Source organism: Canis lupus, chromosome 4 (assembly GCF_003254725.2).
Source record: "Canis lupus dingo isolate Sandy chromosome 4, ASM325472v2, whole genome shotgun sequence".
Classification (NCBI taxonomy): Eukaryota; Metazoa; Chordata; class Mammalia; order Carnivora; family Canidae; genus Canis; species Canis lupus.
In genome coordinates, this window is record NC_064246.1 from 19,711,223 (window position 1) to 19,730,323 (window position 19,101).

At 37.7% G+C, this 19,101-nt stretch overlaps 2 protein-coding genes across 13 annotated transcripts in view; one reads left to right on the plus strand and one right to left on the minus strand.

The window, feature by feature from the left end:
• Positions 1-6,059, minus strand: part of HERC4 (HECT and RLD domain containing E3 ubiquitin protein ligase 4) — a 133,445-nt gene extending 127,386 nt beyond the window's left edge. For 5 of the 11 annotated variants that reach the window (XM_049108985.1, XM_049108984.1, XM_049108986.1 and 2 more), the window contains exons 1-2: positions 5,658-6,041; positions 3,625-3,929 (exon numbers count right to left, since the gene is read on the minus strand). In XM_049108985.1, the coding sequence (XP_048964942.1) occupies positions 3,625-3,850 (226 nt within the window). In that variant the 5' untranslated portion in view covers positions 3,851-3,929; positions 5,658-6,041. Of the gene's footprint in view, positions 1-3,624; positions 3,930-5,173; positions 5,252-5,657 lie in introns of those variants that run through there. The other 6 variants (XM_049108988.1, XM_049108981.1, XM_035715360.2 and 3 more) reach the window with 5 other exon arrangements.
• An 11,603-nt stretch (positions 6,060-17,662) lies between these two features.
• MYPN (myopalladin) overlaps positions 17,663-19,101 on the plus strand; it is a 110,074-nt gene continuing 108,635 nt past the window's right edge. Inside the window, exon 1 of one of the 2 annotated variants that reach the window (XM_025434502.3) lies at positions 17,663-17,825. The gene's annotated coding sequence lies outside the window, so the exon portion shown is untranslated. The remainder of the gene's footprint in view (positions 17,826-19,101) is intronic. The other variant, XM_035715365.2, reaches the window with a different exon arrangement.

Here is a 19,101-nt window from a genome sequence, read left to right on the forward strand (position 1 = left end):
TAGTAAAACATGGTATCTTCATTGTGTAACATTGATTATAATAGAGTAAAATTTTAAGAGTTTTTTTTTTTTTTAAACCTCAGAATTACATTAAAATACTGATGGAAACTAGTTTCCTCCTAGATGAATAAACATTGTTTCATCATCTAAATATGGCATGGGAAAACCTTCATGGGATAAAGATAAAACCACAGGATTTAGAGTGCTCCCTTAACATTGTTAGCCTACTAACTGTCAGTCTTTTAATCTCATTTTACTTCAGTTTTCCTCATTTGTAAAATGGGGACTATAACACCTGTCCTAGCTACAAGACTGTTATGAGGATTAAATGAGATAATCTAACTGAAAGAACTCTGTAAACCATGAAAAGCTATCAAACAATCATCTCTAAGAGGACTACATCATATTATTTACAAATTTATGGTCAAAAAATATTTAGTACTGTTTCTAACATGAAACAAATGGAAGTAGATGTGCAAAACATTAGGACTATGGTTACCAAAAATAATACCTATTATTGAATATACAATGAACAAATGATCTTGTTAAAAAAAAAAAAGTACACTTCCTATACTTAAAATATTCAGAAATGAATTTGGAAGGAAATATAAAACAATTTACTTAGATAAACCAGTCTAGCATATTAAAGATCAGATATATTTACCTGTTAGCTATGAATTAAGAAATGAAGAGCCACTAGCTATAAAAGAGTTTTAAAAAATTTTTATGAAGGAAAAATACATACACAAAAGTGAAACAGATGTTCACCCCTCTGGAAATTATCAAAAAGAGCTCATAGTGATAGCAAGGGGCATACATATACAAGAGAACGGAGATGAACATGGACACAATCTGTACTCTTGGTATATAATAAAGAGTATCAGTGAGCCTTTCCTATGTGGTTCCTAAAATTTTCAGGATGGAAACCTCTCCCAATAGGTAGGCTGAATCTATTTACTACAGTATAACTCTCAAGATTAGCTTATCCTTAATGAATGAAGCCACCTTTCTCTTTCACTCCTTATTACAAAATATTTAATATGTTTATAAAGCCAGTTATCAATAAGGAAACAATTCCTAGCTCCCTCCTTTCTATATTCTTTGTCAGTTCAAAGCTCTGATGAAATGAATTATGTTTATTACATGGTTCTAGAAAATCAGACTCACTCAATTAACAGAAAACTTTAAAACCAATTAAATAAGAACTCCTTACCTTCCAATTCAGGTCTCAAACTCACAAATTTAAAAAAAAAAAAAAAAAGTTGGGGAAGGAGTACATTTAAATCATTAAAGATTTATTCCCAAGGGAAATAATTTTATTTAAAAACATTAGAGGTTTCCACTCAAACACCTTAAATCAAAACTGAGGTTAAAAAAGTCCCTATCAGAGCAACTGCTACCTTTTGAACTTTTACTTTCTCCTAACTCTCTAATTCAGATATACTTCAATGTGTTGCTGAACCTGGATTTCCAGTAAAAAGCTTTTCTCAAGATCAGGCTCCTCTCCTATACAACTAAAAACTATTTCAGTTCCAGACTTACTGACTACATATGTGATCAGTGGTTGAATTAAAATTAAGACTTTATTTTCTTCCAGAAATCTTCAACCTACCCCACAATGACATTTCCTATTATTTAAATTTCCCAGTTTCAGGGACACTATCATATCATGTCAACTTTCAATCTTCTCCAGCTATTTCATTTATGTATGCCACATCTCCCAAATCAGGCTGTAAATTTTTCGAAGACAAAATTCATGACTTTTTCACTTTTCTGGTCCATAAATGTACCCAGGACAATACGGCAATCCTGAAGAGGTACTGAAAGTTAGGTAAACCCACCCTCCCAACTTTATATTACCAAATAACGTTTCCAAAATAAATCAATACGGTGATATAAATGTCACAATGCAATCATCACAATGTCAACATGACCACAAAAAACCCTCTTCTGGCTAGTTAAGTTTCTCAGAATCTTACCTACAGAGTTAAAAGCTGATAAAGACACATCCTACTAATGCAGTGTCTACCCTGTCCTGGACACAAAACAGATGCTCAGTAACATTTAAAAAATTTAAACTTTAGTAAATTTCAGTAACCATATTACCAATTTCTTTGTACTGGCTTTGTACCTTTTACTTGTCCTGTGGCCTGTCAGAAATTACTAAAGCAATACAGAGATATATGTTCAATTATTTCTGTTGAGCATGTCAAGTATAAAAAAGGCAATAGCCCCAAAACCATGAAAATCTTAACTTGAGGCAGCATTCCAAGCTAAGCAAAAAAAGTAAAGGATACATCCGCCTCTGAAGCAGTGATAGCAAATACATATCAATAAATTACCATTGTCTACACACCACAACCTCAATACCTAAGATTATGAAATTCTGGTAAGATTCCATAAAACATTCTTAGTGAGGTAGAATATAAGACAGCTGCCACTTTAGCTTGAATTATGCAATTATTAAACCTACTGTATTAAAGGACTGCTACCATTCATCCAAAAGATTTAAATTACAAATTAAGGCAGAAGGAAAAAGATTAAGATCCTACCAAAAAGAAAGGATGGAAACTATACAGGATTTACAAGTTAGAAAGGTGAGGTTTGGCATGGTAGTGAGATGATATGGAAGATGAATAACATGCTTTAATTTAATATTTAATATTTTACTATTTTATACCTACATTTACCTCTCAAAAGTAGACTAACAATAGAAGCCACTTAAATAATGAAGTGGTAAAGAAAAATAATTCCATAGAAAATACTTAAGTGCCATTATTGTTAAAGTTAAAAGAAGAAACTATAAATCAGTACAGCGGAGGCCCTATCTGAATTTACCACCTTAAAAATTAACTTTTAGTAATCATAATTAAGAGCAAAATTCACTTAACAGTATTTCTAAGTGTGGTAATAATCTTATTTTAAAATACGTCTGTATATCTAGAAAGAGAACATGATGTGTGAACAAATCCCTCAAAATTCTCGTTATACACTAAAAATTATTCTACATTTGGCTTATACAGCAACTACAAAATCAGGACATATTATAGTCACAAAACTTTTAATAGCTAGTGCTTCTACTTGAAAGTAGGAAATTAGGGGAATAAAAGATATTTCTAACTAAACCAAATAAAATCTTGTATTTAAAATACAACAATAGGGAGAACAATAGGAAAATTAGGATATATTTTAGGCAAGCTTCCATCTTATTTACTTTTCTTTCTGATGTATTGAAAATAACACGATAGATCATGCATTTAAAATCTGCCAAGGTAGCTGAATAGTACTTATTAAACAGGACCTACATATATGCTCTATACCTATATAATCTGTCCAAAAGAAAAGGTATCCACATGGCATGCTGAATTTTCTCTATTGTTTTACATAATAATTACATTCTAAAACCAAAGCTTCATACAATAAGGGTTTATAACAACAGTTTAAAAAAATAGAAACCACGAAGTAATTGAAGTACTTAGAAGCATGCAAATGTAAAGGATATATTTAACTCCAGCTCTGCTTTTAAAGCTTAATAAAAAAACATAGGTCTAGTACTAAAGAAATTCCTTGACATTTCAAACTTAGATGATATAATTATTAGAGCAAACAAAATTTTCAACTTACCTGGTTTCTTTCTGGATTTTTCATGACCCAGCTGTCCTAGATCATTACATCCACATGTGTACACTGTTCCATCATCCAGGACAAATACAGTATGTCTGAGTCCACATCCCACATCTCGGACCTTTTTATTTATAAAAAAGTCACTTTTTCTGGGCTCTAGTACAATTTCTTCATCAATTCCACCCAAACCTAGCTGTCCAAAAGATGCATTTCCCCAGCACAACATGTTTGTAATTCTTTTGGTCTTCCAGTTTCAATAAAAACCTTCCTTCTGAAACACTGGAAAGTTGGAGGTATCCCTATGTCTGAAGAGATACAAAAAAAGTTAATATGACTTCAAGGAAAACACGTATAATTATTCTCTCAAGGGCTATGCTACAGTAATTACTGCATAGTAAACATGGAACCTATTTTATCAGATGCTACATAAGTATCATCCGGTTTCAGAAACCAAACAACTGTATTTTTAGAAATATATAGAATCATTTACAAAAAAATTCTCTCCACAATTCTTTGCAAAATTTAAAACTTATTACTAGAGTTGCTACCTTGTGAAATCATTTCACTCTGAGCAAGAAATAAAACATCTACCCACTACCCCCAAATCAATATATACACAGTGAAAAACTGTGCCAACTACACAAACAAAACCCTGCAATCCCCCTCAAAGCCTAACATAATTAAGCCTTTAAATACCCACCTCTGCATCAGCAAACTGAAGTTATTTGTAACAGAAATAAAACCAATAATGGAAACTTTAAACTTCCCACAATTTATATAATCTTCCAATTATTCACACTAACACACCCTACAGAACAGCACGGTTCTCTCTTCAAACCTCAATCTTAAGACAATCGCCTCCCAAGACATTTTACAGATCAAAATAGTAATACTCCTACCTCATCACTTAATTTTAAAACTAAACCCACGTAATTACATACTCACAAAAGAAAATACGCGGTTTAAATATCAAGATGCTCTCCCCAATCCAACATTTTCTATTACGAATGGTAACTCTGACTGAAAAATATTTCCCGTGGGCAATCTGTATCTATCTACACCTCTGAGACAAGTATTTGGAAACGGGGAGGAAAAAAAAAAAAAAAAACTGCAAATAACCCCAGTACTGCCGATTTTTCAAGAACAGGAATGGGGGGATGGGGCATTAATAGTCTGGTGGCGAAATCTGTAGAACTTTCCAGTACACTGAAGATTTCTTCCCTTGTAAAGACGCCTATCAAAGAGTCCATTTCATGCAAACCCACACAGATTTTTAAACACATCACGTTACTAAATAACAATTACAGAAAGTCAGCCTTATTCCCGCTGTAGTCACCCACATTCCTTACACAGAACCTGAGAAGTTTCAAAATCCAACTTTCCTACGTTCGGGCTAGCTATTACCAAAGCTGTCCATTCCATGACCTATCCATTCAGAAAAGTTTGGTTTTATTCTTTTGGGACATCGGAACTCGATGGTTCCCAAGAGTTCTGCATTGTCTAACCTTTTTTTTTTTTTTTTTTTTAAGAATAGAGGACAGAAAAATACCTCAAATATTTCAGCGCATGAGGGTTAATCATCCTTTTCTTTTAAAAAGTCAGAAGATATGAAAAAGGCGTCCTCTCGCTAGCAACAGGTAGGGGAATGAGAAGCACTTTATTCCCATCATCCCCCGAACAGGCACTCGGATCAGCTCACGGGAACCAGGAGAGAGAAATCGTCCGTACACACCCAGCCCCGCGGGCCGATCGGCCAACCACGGCAGCCGCCCGCTCGCAGCAGCCGCAGAGGCCACCGACAGGGTCCGCAGTTCGGCGGCCCTCAATCCGAGGGAGGCCCTTCCCCAAGGAGGTGCGACATTCCAGCCCCCCGGCCCGAGATCCCCCACCGTCCGCGCCGCGCCCCCCGCCCCCCACCCTGAGGAAGCGCTGAGAAAGCACCCAGCGCCAAGCCGGCCTGTATCCGCCCGGCCCGGCCTGCCCCCTCCCTAACGCCGTCACACGCCCCCGAACCCACCGGGGCAACGACTCACCCAGCCCCTCACGGCAGGGGAAGCCCAGGGCGACGGGGGGCGGCGCCTCCCCAGAGAGTGAGGCAGCGCGGCAGCTGAGGCAAGCGGCAGCTGAGGCAAGTCTCCAGCTCCTGGACCTTCCTCCTTCAGCCGCCGGCGACGAACACCAGAGCTGCTCCGGCGTCCGTGCTGCTGCTCCGCGGCTCCCCTCCTTGGCTCCTGTGAAACTTTACCGGGTACCTAGAGAAAAACAGCAGCCGCCGCTGTCCAGTCCAGAGACAGCCGTCAGCGACCCGGATGGAGCGGGCGGGGAGGGACAGGCGGCAAGCGGGGCGGAGAGCGCGAGGGGTGGGGAGAGTTGGGGAAGAGACTGGGGAGGAGAAGGGAAAGGGGGAAGGTAGGTAGGCGGGGAGGGGGAGGGGCAGGCCGGAAGTGAGCTACGGAGCACGCGCACGAGCCCGCCCACTTCCCGGTCCACGCGCCTGCGCTGGAATCCTCCCAGGGCACCTCGACTCGCGCGCCTGCGCAGTGTTGCTGCTTTGCGTTGCTTGGAGGAAAATGCCAAATACAGAAGTTGGAGTTGGCCAAGGCGGTTGGGAGTGTTTTGCGTGTCTTGTAACAAAGGTTCTGCGCGCTGAATGGCATTTTGGTGAAGAAAAATCTCTCCGTTTGCTGGTTTGGCTTTCTCCCTAGAGGCTCCAGTCTATTAGGTCATGCTTCCTTTTTCCAAAGAGAATTTGGAGTGGCAGATACACATCACAAATCCGAATACAAAGACGGGTGAAACCTTTTCTTATACCCTTAGCCTCAACGGGAGCTAATCTGAGGATGCCAGGTATATTCATAGCAATGACTGAACCAGCTGGCAAATGTATCCGCCCCACCAGTTCAGGCTCCTGGTGTGATGGCTGCAATCGCTTTCTGCGCTCTGCCTGAAAGATACACTACACAGTGCAGGGCCTCCTTCATTCAGAGAAAATTAAGCAGTGCATGTGACTGGAGTCCTTGCTTCATAAAAACGGAATCTGGCTTTCCTAGGGCAGTGTTCATAACAGTCTCTTAAAAATGAAAACTTGAAACAAGGTACTCCTGAAATTTTGCTAGACTTTGCTAGAACCTGTGACATCAGAGTGAATGTTGAGAGCTCAGGAAGCTTTCCTCAATAAACCACGTTTCTTTATTTCATTGAAAAATCAATTTCAGATTAGGAAATGTCTGTGCTAGAATGTGTATGTGTATTATTTTCTCACAGCTGCCATGACAAAGTATCATTAATTGGATGAATTAAAACAGATTTGCTGTCTCACAGTTATGGAGACTGGAAGTTGGCAATCAGTGTTGCAGCAGGATTGGTTCTCTCTTGAGGTCTCCGAGGAGGATACTCTCCATACATTTTTAACTTCTGGGGGTTGCTGACAATCTTTGGTATTTCTTCATTTGCCGATGCATCACTCTAATCTCTGCCTCCATCTCTGTATGATGTTCTTCCTGGTGTGTCCATGTCCAAATTTCCCTTTTATAAGGACACCATTCATTGGGTTAAGGTCCACCCTGATCCATTATGACCTCTTTTTAACTGAATTACATCTGCAAAGACCCTCTTTCCAAATAAGGTCACATTTTCAGGTACTAGAATTTAGAGAGAAGCATATCTTTGGGGGATTCAATTCAACCCACAACAATGTATTATAGAAACAAGCATAAAAATGTCAAGATACTTAAGTAAAGAAGGCATAATTTCCATATTGGGAGTGGTGGGATACTAACAAAAACATACTTTGTTTTTATTTTGATAGCTTCATTGCCCTGGACTTTTGTTGTCTTTTTTACCTTAAGGATTTGATGTCTCAATATATCATTAAAGGGGGAAATTGTGGGATATGATATCTTTAAGATGTGTACTTGACATTGCAACAAATAAACACTAAAACTTGAGTGGCTTAATTTAATGGAAGTATATTTTCTTTTATATTTTAACAGCCCAATTGAGTGTTCCTAATGAGTGATGAAACTGATTTCTAGGAACCTTGGGAGATGGAGGCACAGGGAGCTCCTTAAAACCCTTGTTGGGGAGATGCCACATACCACTTCTGCACCAATAACATTTGCAAGAACCACATACCTAGATACAAAGGACCTGGGAAACACTACAGTCTGAGTTCCCAGGTACTTCTTTTTTTTTTAAGATCTTATTTATTTATTTATTTGAGAGAGAGAGAATGCAAGAGCACAAGCAGTGGAGAGAGAAAAGCAGGCTACCCATCAAGCAGGGTGCCCAGTGCGGTGCTCAGTCCCAGGACCCTGATCTTTTTTAAAGCAGTTCTTTTTTTTTTTAATTTTCATTTATTTATTTATGATAGTCACAGAGAGAGAGAGAGGCAGAGACACAGGCAGAGGGAGAAGCAGGCTCCATGCACCGGGAGCCCGACGTGGGATTCGATCCCGGGTCTCCAGGATCGCGCCCTGGGCCAAAGGCAGGCGCCATACCGCTGCACCACCCAGGGATCCCCCCAGGACCCTGATCTTGACCTGAGCTGAAGGCAGATGCTTAACTGACTGAGCCACCCAGGCACCCTGCCAGGTGCTCCTTTATGGAAGAGAAAGCATGAATTAGTGGACAGCTATCCCTGCCATATGGATGCATCTTTGGAATATTTTTAAAGATGAGTCTTGCTTGTTAGAAAGTGGAAGGACATTTCTAGATTTTTTTTTAACCTTATAAACCTATGAAACTATGGTGCAAGATCTTAGAAAACAACCTTTAAGTTAAGACAGGTGTCGGTTCAGAGGGTAGTTTGGATAATGTAAATTTGTTGTATAAAAGCAGCATGAGATAAATGAGTATGGCCTCTGGTGCTGGTTTCTATGGATTCAGAGCCTGAGGCTACAGACCATCTCAGGCTTCTGTCCTTCTATCTTCTCAAAGATACCTAAAGACATTTATTAATGGTCTGTTTTACAGAAAATTACTTCTCAATCACAATTTCTATAGGTGGGGAATGTTGATGATCCATATTTCACTGGGTTGTGAGGATTTAATAAGGTAACATGTACAGTGCACTGTACCTGGCAAGTGTTTAGAAGTTATTACTATTTAGCATTTCATCTCACCAATAATGATGTAATTTTAATTTAGAAGAAATGTAAAATACCTTTTACGTATTGTGTTATTTTCATTAATAATAATAATAATAATGCCCAGACTGTTGAAAGACCATAAAATATTCATTCTGTCACACTCTACCCTTTTTTCCTTTCCATCCAGACACACTGCTTGCACTGGATCTCACCTCACTTCCATTTATGTCTCTACTGGTCACTTCTCTAGTCTTCCTTGACCATCCTATCCATATACTACCCTCAACTCTCTAGAATCTTACCATGCTTTTTTTTATTTCATATCCATGATCACTACCTGATATTTTATTGTATAATACATAAAGGTATAATATTTATTATATTGCATGTCATATATTGATATCTTTTAAAATAATCAATTATATACAATCTGTATATACAGCTTGCCTTGAATAGCACAAGTTTGAACTGTATGAGTCCACTTACATGAATTCCTCATGATAAAGTACTGTAAATGTATTTTCCTTATGACTTTTTACTTTTTAAATTTTCTTTTCCGTAGCTTACTTTATTGTAGAAATACAGTATATAGTACATATAACATACAAAATATGTGTTAATCAACTGTTGATGTTATTGGTAAGGCTTCTGGTCAACAGTAGGCTAGTAATTAAGTATTTGGGGAAGTCAAAAGTTATACATGGATTCTGCAGGTGACCCGTAACCCCTACATTGTTCAAGGGTCAGCTGTGTTATATAGGAAGATATATAACTTTTGTCTCCTCCACTGCAATGAAAACTCCATAAAGGCAGGAATTTTGTCTGTTTTACTCAGCGCTCTATTCTAAGTATCTTGAACAGTTCCTAATCTACAGCAAGTACTCAAAAAAATTATTGAATTAATTTATTAATAGTATTGGTAGCATAAATTATCACAACCTTTTTATCAATAAATTTGCCAGTAATATTTCAAGAGCTAGTAAATTTCACTCAGCAATAGTTAACAATATTTGTTATGAGACATTGTACTAAACTATTTATCTGTATTATATTGCACCTGGACTCTGTCCTAAGAAAATACAAGATGTAGTCAACAAATCTTTATTGTGAGCACCCACTGTGTGCCATGTCCCAATTCTAATAGGAAAAATAGATAAAAACAAAGAGGCAGCAAATAAAATTATGAACAAAGATTTTTATTGTGATATTGTGATTTCTAGTAGCAAAAGTTAAAAACAACCTAAATTCCAAAAAATGGAGAAATGGAATGTGTGCAAATGTTAATCTTTTTATTGTTCACTTTGATAGAATTTGTCACCAATTGCTGCCAAATCATAGGTTCTGCCGTGAGGGGACAACTGGACAAACCTCCTTCAGCCATTTTCCCCACTCCTGCCTTCCAAGTTCAGAGTGTTCAATTAAGCAGTTACCCATCTACATTTACTTCAGCCCCTCAGTGAGTCCCTCCATCTTTTCATCCAATTTCATGGGCCTAGTGTTTATCTCATCTTCTTGGTCTTTGACCTAGCATTATGGCCTCAGCCTGAAATGTACAAAAGGCAGGCAGATCTGTAAGATTCTTGAACAAATCAATACTGAACACCTACTCTTGTGCTGTCTTCCCTCTTCTAGTAAGATATATATAAAACAAGTAGGCACCGAATAAAAGTACTTCAAACTGTAAAAATATCAAGGAGATAAATAAAAGATAGAAATGGAGAATAGAGTAAGTCATTGAAATAGAATGGACAGTGAAGGCTTCAATAGAGGAGTTACTATTAAAATTGAAAACAGGAGCACCTGGGTGGCTCAGTCAGTTATGCATCTGCCTTTGGCTCAAATCATGATCCCAGGGTCCTGGGATGGAGCCCTGCATCAGGCTCTCTGTTCCACGGGGAGCCTGATTCTCCCTTTCCATCTGCCTGCCGCTCCCCCTGCTTGTGTTTGTTCTCTCTCTCACACACACACACACAAATAAATAAATAAATAAAATCTAAAAACAAAAAACAAAAACAAAAAACGAAGAGAAGGGTCAAGCCTTATGGAAAGAGAGATGAGAAAACATTCTAAATGGAGGAAGCAAAGTGAAGCCTTTGAGGGAGGAAGGAACTTGGCATTTTCCAGGAATTGAAAGAAAATCAGAGTAGATGGAGTTCAGGGGCATGAGATATGTTTGATGATAGTCAGAGGCTAGGTCAAGTAGATCATATTAAAGGGTTTTATTGCAACTATTGTTCAAGAGGGTTAAGCCAGGAGAGAGGGGCAACAATTTTAAGTGTTAAAAAGATTACTTTTGGGGACATCTGGGTGGCTCAGTTGGTTGAGCATCTGACTTTTGGTTTTGGCTCAGATCATGATCTTGGGGTCTTGAGATCAAGCCCTACATTGGGCTCTGCACTCAGCGGGGAGTCTACTGGAGATTCTCTCCCTCTGGCCCCCCATCCCCACTCCTTCTCAAATAAATAAATAAATCTTGAAAAAGAAAAAGGTGACTTTTGCTGCTGAAGTGGACAGGACTGCTGAAGTAGAGGAGGGTGAAGTGGATGAAGTTACTTAGGAGGCTTTGCAATAATTCAAGTGAATTAATAGTGGTGGGGACTACAATAGTGGTGATGGTGGTAAAGTGAAGAAAATAGGTTCAAAACATACTTTTGGGGATAGGACTAACAGGGTTGCAATGGATGGTTTGTAGGGGATCAGAAAACAGGAGGAATGTTGGGTGATCACCACTAGTTTTCTGACTTGACATTTACAAATATGAGGATGGCTGTTGAGGGAAGAGAGAAGACACGTTTTCACTAGGAGAAATTGTGTTTCATTTTGATTTTAAGTTTGAAAAATCAAGAATCTGTTTCTGTATTCATTTGGTAGGGCTCCCATAACAAAATATCACAGACTAGGTGGCATAAACAACAGAAAATTATTTTCTCTAAATTCTGGAGGCTAGAAGTCAGACACCAAGGTGTTGACAGTTTTGGTTTCTTCCAAGACCTCTCCTTGGTTTACAGATTGCCTCCTTCTCCCTGGCTGATCACAGGGCCATTCCTTGGTCCCTGTGTTCTCTGTGTCCTAGTCTCCTTGTAAAGACACTGGTCATATAGGGTTGGGGCTCACCCATTTAAACTCAGTCTACTTTAATTCTTTAAAGCTCTATTTCAGGGGTGACTGGGTGGCTCAGTGAGTTAAGTGTCTGCCTTCAACTTGGGTCATGATCCTGGAGTCCTGGGATCAAGCCCCAAGTTGTACTCCCTGCTCGGTGGAAATCCTGCTTCTTCCCCTACCTGCTTCTGCTTGTGCATATTTTCTCTCTCTCTCTCTCTCTCTCTCTCTGTGTCAAATAAATAAAATATTTTTAAAATAATAAAAAATTTAAAAATAAGGCCCTGTCTCCAAATATGGCCATATTCTGAGGTACTGGGGGTTAGATTTCAGGATATGATTTTGGGAAGACATAATTGAGCCCTTAAATGTTTTTTTTAATTGCATTATAAAAAGTCTTTCTTCTGTTATCTTAGTTGTGTATGAGCCTAGCCCAAAGTGAGTGAGATAGAAGAAAAAGCTCTCTTTTTTAAAAAAAGATTTTATTTATTTATTCATGAGAGACAGAGAGAGGCAGAGACATAGACAGAGGAAGAAACAGTCTCCCCGCGGGGACCCCAATGTGGGACTCGATCCTGAAACTCCAGGATCATGACCTAAACTGAAGGCAGATGCTCAACCGCTGAGCCACCCAGGTGTCCCAGAAAACACGCTCTTTTGCCACATAGATGAGAAAACACAGGAGAAAATTCTGGCCCTTCTTTTTAATTCAAGCAAAAGCATTTTATTGATAATATTATATGTTATGATATATGCTATCTAATCTACAACATTAAGAGTAATAATTCTGAATATTTATTATAGAATATTTCTCAACTGTCAGTGTCAGAACTATGCTAACCTCCTTTCTTGCTTCAAATATACATTCCGGCTTCAGTTACTTTCTCAGTATCCCAGCATGAATCAGTAGTAAATGTTCATGTTATGAGTATCTGAAATATTTTTAAATGCTATTTTTTATAACTCTAAAAATCTTTGTGTTTGCTTTTCACCCCCTAATTACCAGAATTCAGCTAGCATTCAAATAGACATAAGCCCGAAAATCACATGTAATGTGGTCCTTGACCAGTATGTGGGGATGTGTCCATGCCTTTGAAATTACAGTGCAATTACTCCAGTTACTACACTTTCTAAACAGAAAGTTATCAAAACATCGTGGAGTTTTTTATGTGTCGATGGTGGCAAAAACAAAAATTGTTAAAACTTAACTGTGTGATAAACTATACTTTAAAATTAATTTTATCCTGAAGCAATCAGAAGATGAGGATTCTGTGAGTCCAATTAATAATGAACATCACCAAAGCAACAGAATGTGAAGTATGGGATCTATACTTCTATGAATCTTTTAAATCTATGTTTTCTTAAAAACAAAAACAAAGTAGCAATAAAGAGGAAGAATCTCAACTATTAGAACTTAACAGTTAAAGTTTTGGGCAGCAAATGGAGTTATTTTGTTGCTACTGATTTCAGAGTCTTACAAAGATATTTGAGGTTGGGAAGTTCCAATTTAGCTGTTAGAAATATGAAATCTGGGAAATTTGATTTATTTTGTCCCTTGTCCCAGGTCCTACACCAAGCTATCATTAATATAACCATCAAGTCAAAGGGCAAGATTATATATGTATGTATATAGAAACACATATGCACACACATACATATATACATACATAGACATATTTTTTTGTAAGTGTATATTTTTAAGTGACATGTCTCACTGCCCTCAAACAGGATCAGGACTAAAACTAATTATAACTACAGGTTTGTGTCAAATTAACAGTACTACTTCTTTGAACACAAATTAGCTGCAGCATGATTATCTCCATCTATTGAATCCTTTAATAATAACTTGCAAAGTAATGGTATAAAAGAAACAGCATTGCTGTGCATCCTAATCAACTATCACTTTTTATAAGGAGAACTGACAACATATTTTAAGAGTGTTAAAAATCTTATGAAGGCAGCACAGAGAACTGCAAAATTAAGGAAAAACTTTTTAAACTCCCCCTCAAAAAACCATAAATAAATAAACAAACTCCCCCTCAATGCTCATACGACCCATGTACTCTAGAACCAACTGTTGGTTGTCTTCAGCATACAGATAACTTTCATACTTATTGATTAGCAAATTTTTAAAAATGTGTGCTGCTACTCATAGTTTTTTTGGGAAAAATAAAAAATATATAACTGGGATCCAGAAATAAAACAGACATTTTTGTGGGCAGATTTTCATTAGAATTTGAAAATGTGTTCTTATAGTCTCAATGTAAGATCTTATAGCCTGAAGGAACAGTTGAGAGTAGTGACTAGGCAGGACAGAGTGTTCCTAGAAGACAAATTATAGTTGCCACCTCCACATTGCCTAAATACGGTTTAAACACATTAAAATGACAGAAATGTTTGTCCAAGAAGAATGTCATGCAGTTCAAGCTTGTTTTACTTTTTTTTTTTGCAATATTTTTTTATTGGAGTTCAGTTTGCCAACATATAGCATATCACCCAGTGCTCATCCTGTCAAGTGCCCCCCTCAGTGCCCATCACCCAGTCACCCCAACCCCCTGCCCACCTCCCTTTCCACTACACCTTGTTCAAGCCTGTTTTACTTTTAAAAAGGAGAGAGAGAAATTACTCTTTGTAAACATAGGGATATGAAAAGTGGAAGTGTTGTGTGCCGTTTACACAAACAACTTCGTCTGTTCGATCAGTTTCAATCAAACTGTTCCCGTTCGCAAGTTCTGATATCGTTGACAATAAAATAGAAATCCTGTGGAATGGTGAACGTTAAACTTGATCTTAGTGTGGAAAACATCTTTTTAAAATGCAAGGTACAGGATCCCTGGGTGGCTCAGCGGTTTAGCGCCTGTCTTTGGCCCAGGGTGCGATCCTGGGACCCCAGGATTGAGTCCCATGTCGGGCTCCTGGCATGGAGCCTGTCTCTCCCTCTGCCTGTGTATTTGCCTCTCTCTCTCTCTATGTCTATCACAAATAAATAAAATATTTTTTTTATTTTTTATTTTTAAATAAAATATTTTTAAAAAGAATAAAAAATAAATAAAATGTAAGGTACTGCATCATCAGAGAATGTAATTACACACTAAATCTATGGTAAGGTAAAAAAACTTTATCATCTGTGTCTAACTTAGTTACAAATAGACTGGGTAAAGATTTAATGTAAAAACTTCTGCTTAAAATCTAAATTTGTTTAGTATGGGTAATTGTCATTTAAAAATTAAAATAGTCTTTATTTTAAAATATTAATGCTTATTGTTGGTAATTCAAACATACGAAGAAGAAAATAACCATCAGAAATACCTCCTTAGGAGATACACATGGCTAACATTTTATTGAATATCATTCTGATATTTTCCCTACTCCAAAGTATATTTTACATACATTAAGGTCAATGTAAGTTTACCTAATGGATCTTGAGCTTTGTAGCCTATTTTTTTTACTCAACAGGGTGCCAAAGACATCTTCCCAAGTATTGGGTTGCTAAGGACCTCTTTCCAAGTATTAGGGACTTAAAGTTCATGTAGAAGACATGCCCAGACCATGAAACTACAGGACCAATTATCCACAAATCTGAATAAATAATATGTTCAGTCTTCTCTTGTTCAAGTCAAATAAAATCTTTTTTTCTAGTGTTATGAAGTAGAATTGACATGTAACATTGTGTAAGTTTAAGGTGTACAATGTAATGATTTGATATATGTATGTATTGTGAAATGATTACCACAATAAGAGAAACACCTACATTCTCTCAAAAAAAAATCCTATTAACTTGAATGTATGCGGATTTATCTTATTACACTGATATTCATCATCTGTGTTTTCACCCCTGGAATTGGCTTCTTCGGGTTCTTCAACCCTTCTGGCTCCACAGAATGGCAAAATGTTGGGGTGCCTGGGTGGCTCAGTGGTTGAGCATATGCCTTTGACTCAGGTAGTGATCCTGGGTTCTGGGATTGAGTTCTGCATCAGGCTCCCTGTGGGGATCCTCTGCCTATGCCTCTATCTCCATCTCTCTGTCTCTCTCTCTCTCTGTCTCTGTTTCCCATGATTTAAAAAAAAAAATAGCAAAATGTTTATGGGAATATAAAGGAGAGCCTTGAGATACTGCTTAGCATATCCATCTTGTCTACTACCTTTGTATATTTGTATCATTTAAGTTAATAAGCAATTTGGTTATAACAATAACACATGAAGACATAGTTGCTTTGCTTTGTGGCCATAATTATTCAAACTTTCATCCCTCCTACCATTACCTCAGTTCTAATTATCCAACCTGGACTTCTGCCATAGCCTGTCCTGGCTTTTTGGTTCATCCACACAACCACTGGGGTGATATTTCTAAAATGCAGATTTGATCATATCTCCTTATAATTTTTTATCATCTAGGCATTTAACATGCTATGTAATCAAGTCTTTACCCCCCTCTGCAACCTCATCCCTACCACATCCTCCAAATCAAACCTTTATTTTATGAGCTATGAAAAATTCTCATACCTTCCCACAGTTTCATGTTTTTTTTTTTTAAAGATTTTACTTATTTATTCATGAGAGGCACAGAGAGAGAGAGATTGAGAGAGAGAGAGAGAGAAAGAGAGAGAGAGAGAGAGGCAGAAACACAGGCAGAGGGAGAAGCAGGCTCCATACAGGGAGCCCGATGTGGGACTCGATCCCGGGTCTCCAGGATCACTCCCTGGGCCGAAGGCAGGTGCTAAACCACTGGGCCACCAGGGCTGCCTTCATGTTGTTTCTTTAACGTAGGGAAATTATCATTTTTCAAGATTCAGCTTAATCAGTACTTTCCTGTGAAGACTTGGGAGAACTCAGTCCTCTGTTGTAGAACTTGCCATTTTACAACATAATCAATTGCCTGTCTTCTCCCTCACTAGGTCAGGTCAAGGTCAGGAACTTGGATCTTTTCACCCTTGTATCCCCAAGAATGAATAAATATAAATTATTTCATATTAGTCAGAAGCTCTAGTTGGCATAATTTTTATCTTTGAATAATAAAACATGAGAGAGAAATTGTTAGGAAATCTTTCAAAACAATGTCTCCAGGGAAAAAGTTTTTCTTTGTTTAGATTATAATCTTTCTAAAGGAGGGGCCTGTATTATACTCTTTTTAAATTTTTTTCCAATGTCTGGGAGAGTACTATGTTCATAGAATAATCTGAAGTCCATTTTTAATGATGTATATTGAAATATCTTGTAAGTTCTTTGATGACAGGAGCTTTGCCTTATTGATTTTTATATTCCTAGGTTGTAACTGAGAGCACAGAACACAGCAGAAGTTTGATAAATCTGTTATCAAGATTACATTAACGAAACACACATCTGCTTTGCTTCTTATTGTACCTCTATGACCTAAGGCAACATCTCTTTTTAAATAATTTTATTTTTTTAAATTTTAATTCTAGTATAACATACAGGAATGTATTAGTTTCAGGTATACAACATAGTATATAATAATTCTATATATTATTAGGTGCTCATCAAGGGAAGTGTCCTCTTGATCGTCTTCATCTATTTCACCCATCCCTAAGACAACATCTTACCCACAGTAAAAACCCAGTAAATATTTTTTAGATAAATATGATTTGGAATCTGGCTATTGGAAGGACAACTAAAGTCAAATGCAAAAAAGTTTTCCGTGTTCCCTTGGATTCAGGAATAAATTCAGATTAGAATAAGTGTAATTGTGAAAGATATTTTATTTATTACCATGAAAGAGCTCAACACCACGGAGGTGGGGAGGTGGAGGAGAAGAGAAAGAAGTTGGAAACAAACAAGTGAGACTCAGAGGAGAAAATAGCTCCTCCGAGGGGAGCCACATGCTCTGATACCCATGGCAGCCGCATGAGGAAGCAACCTAAAATTAGCAGAATGGGCAAGCCCAGGGAGGGAAAGCCACAGCAGCTCTCCCTGCCCTCAACAAGTGAGGTGAAGGGCCCAGAGCCCTGGGGGAACCCTCCTTAGCCTGTGGAGCTCCACTGCATTTCATGCCAGGTAAGGCTCTTCCTTGGAACTCACCTTGGGATAAAAAGCAAGAGACTTCTTAAGGGGATGTCCAGACAATTGAAAGATTTAATATTGCCTAGTAATGAGGTACCTCTAGGAATCTAATGATTAAGAGAGCAGTAAAAGTATTCCTTATATCTGACTTTACATAAAGTATTCAACTGAACCACCCCTTTTTACCTTGTTGAATTGAGGCTCTCTGAGGTATGTAGATGCTGAGATTTGGGTTTTTTTAATAAAGTGTTGAAGTAAAGGGAGGTGGCTGTCCTAAAAAAATTGTAAAACCATGCTTGCAAGAGGAATGAGGAAAAGATCCCTCACAGTGGCATAAGAAAAAGGATGAGCTACTGTAGAGCCAAAAAGGAAAGATTAGCGAGAACACAAATAGGACTACAGTGTGCATTTTTCACAGATAAAGTACAGAGTTGTTGAGCTGACTGAGGGGAGACAACAGAATTCTGGAGGGGGCCAGGATTATCTCAGTGTTATTATTTCATAACAGGAGATCAGTGATTTATTTTATGATGCACATATATTATTCCCAGTGGGGGTATTCATCTATCACTCTCCATGGTTCCTGTAAGTTCCTATTTTCTGTAGATTTCCTATTATCTGTAGATTTTATATTATCTATTGCTTTTGGAAGTTATAAGTTTTTATCATTTATTAATGATAAAAACCTCTAGTGCTACTAAAAGGGTGTCTCACATGGTTGATTTGAGGGATTGCGCAATTGGATAGGAGAAATTCAGAACTACTTAAAATTACAGCGGTATTGAGATATAATTCACATACCATACAATTAACCTATTTAATGTGTACAATACAGTGTTTTTTAAAGTATATTTACAGAATTCTGCAACCATTGCTGCCATCAATTTTAGAACATTTTGTCACCTCCCCAACTAAAAAAAAGCCCCCCCAAAAACAAACCAAGCAAACAAAAAAAACCCCATCCTATACCGAAAAGCAGTCACTCCTCGTTTCATCCAACATTTCCCTCCCCCACAGCCCTAGGATCTACTTTCTGTTTCTATAGATTTGCCTTTTCTGAACATTTTATTTATTGCATATGATTTCATTATTCAATCATACAATATGTAGTCTTCTGTGATTTTTTTTTTGGTGGGGGTAATGTTTAAGTGTGCAGCTACAAAGAAAAGAACCCTCTTCTATTGGGAGTATTAAGTGTCGGTTCATCCTAAAAGAGACTTGTCATTGCCTCCAGTCTCCATTTATGAGCATTTATAACCCATTACTCTAA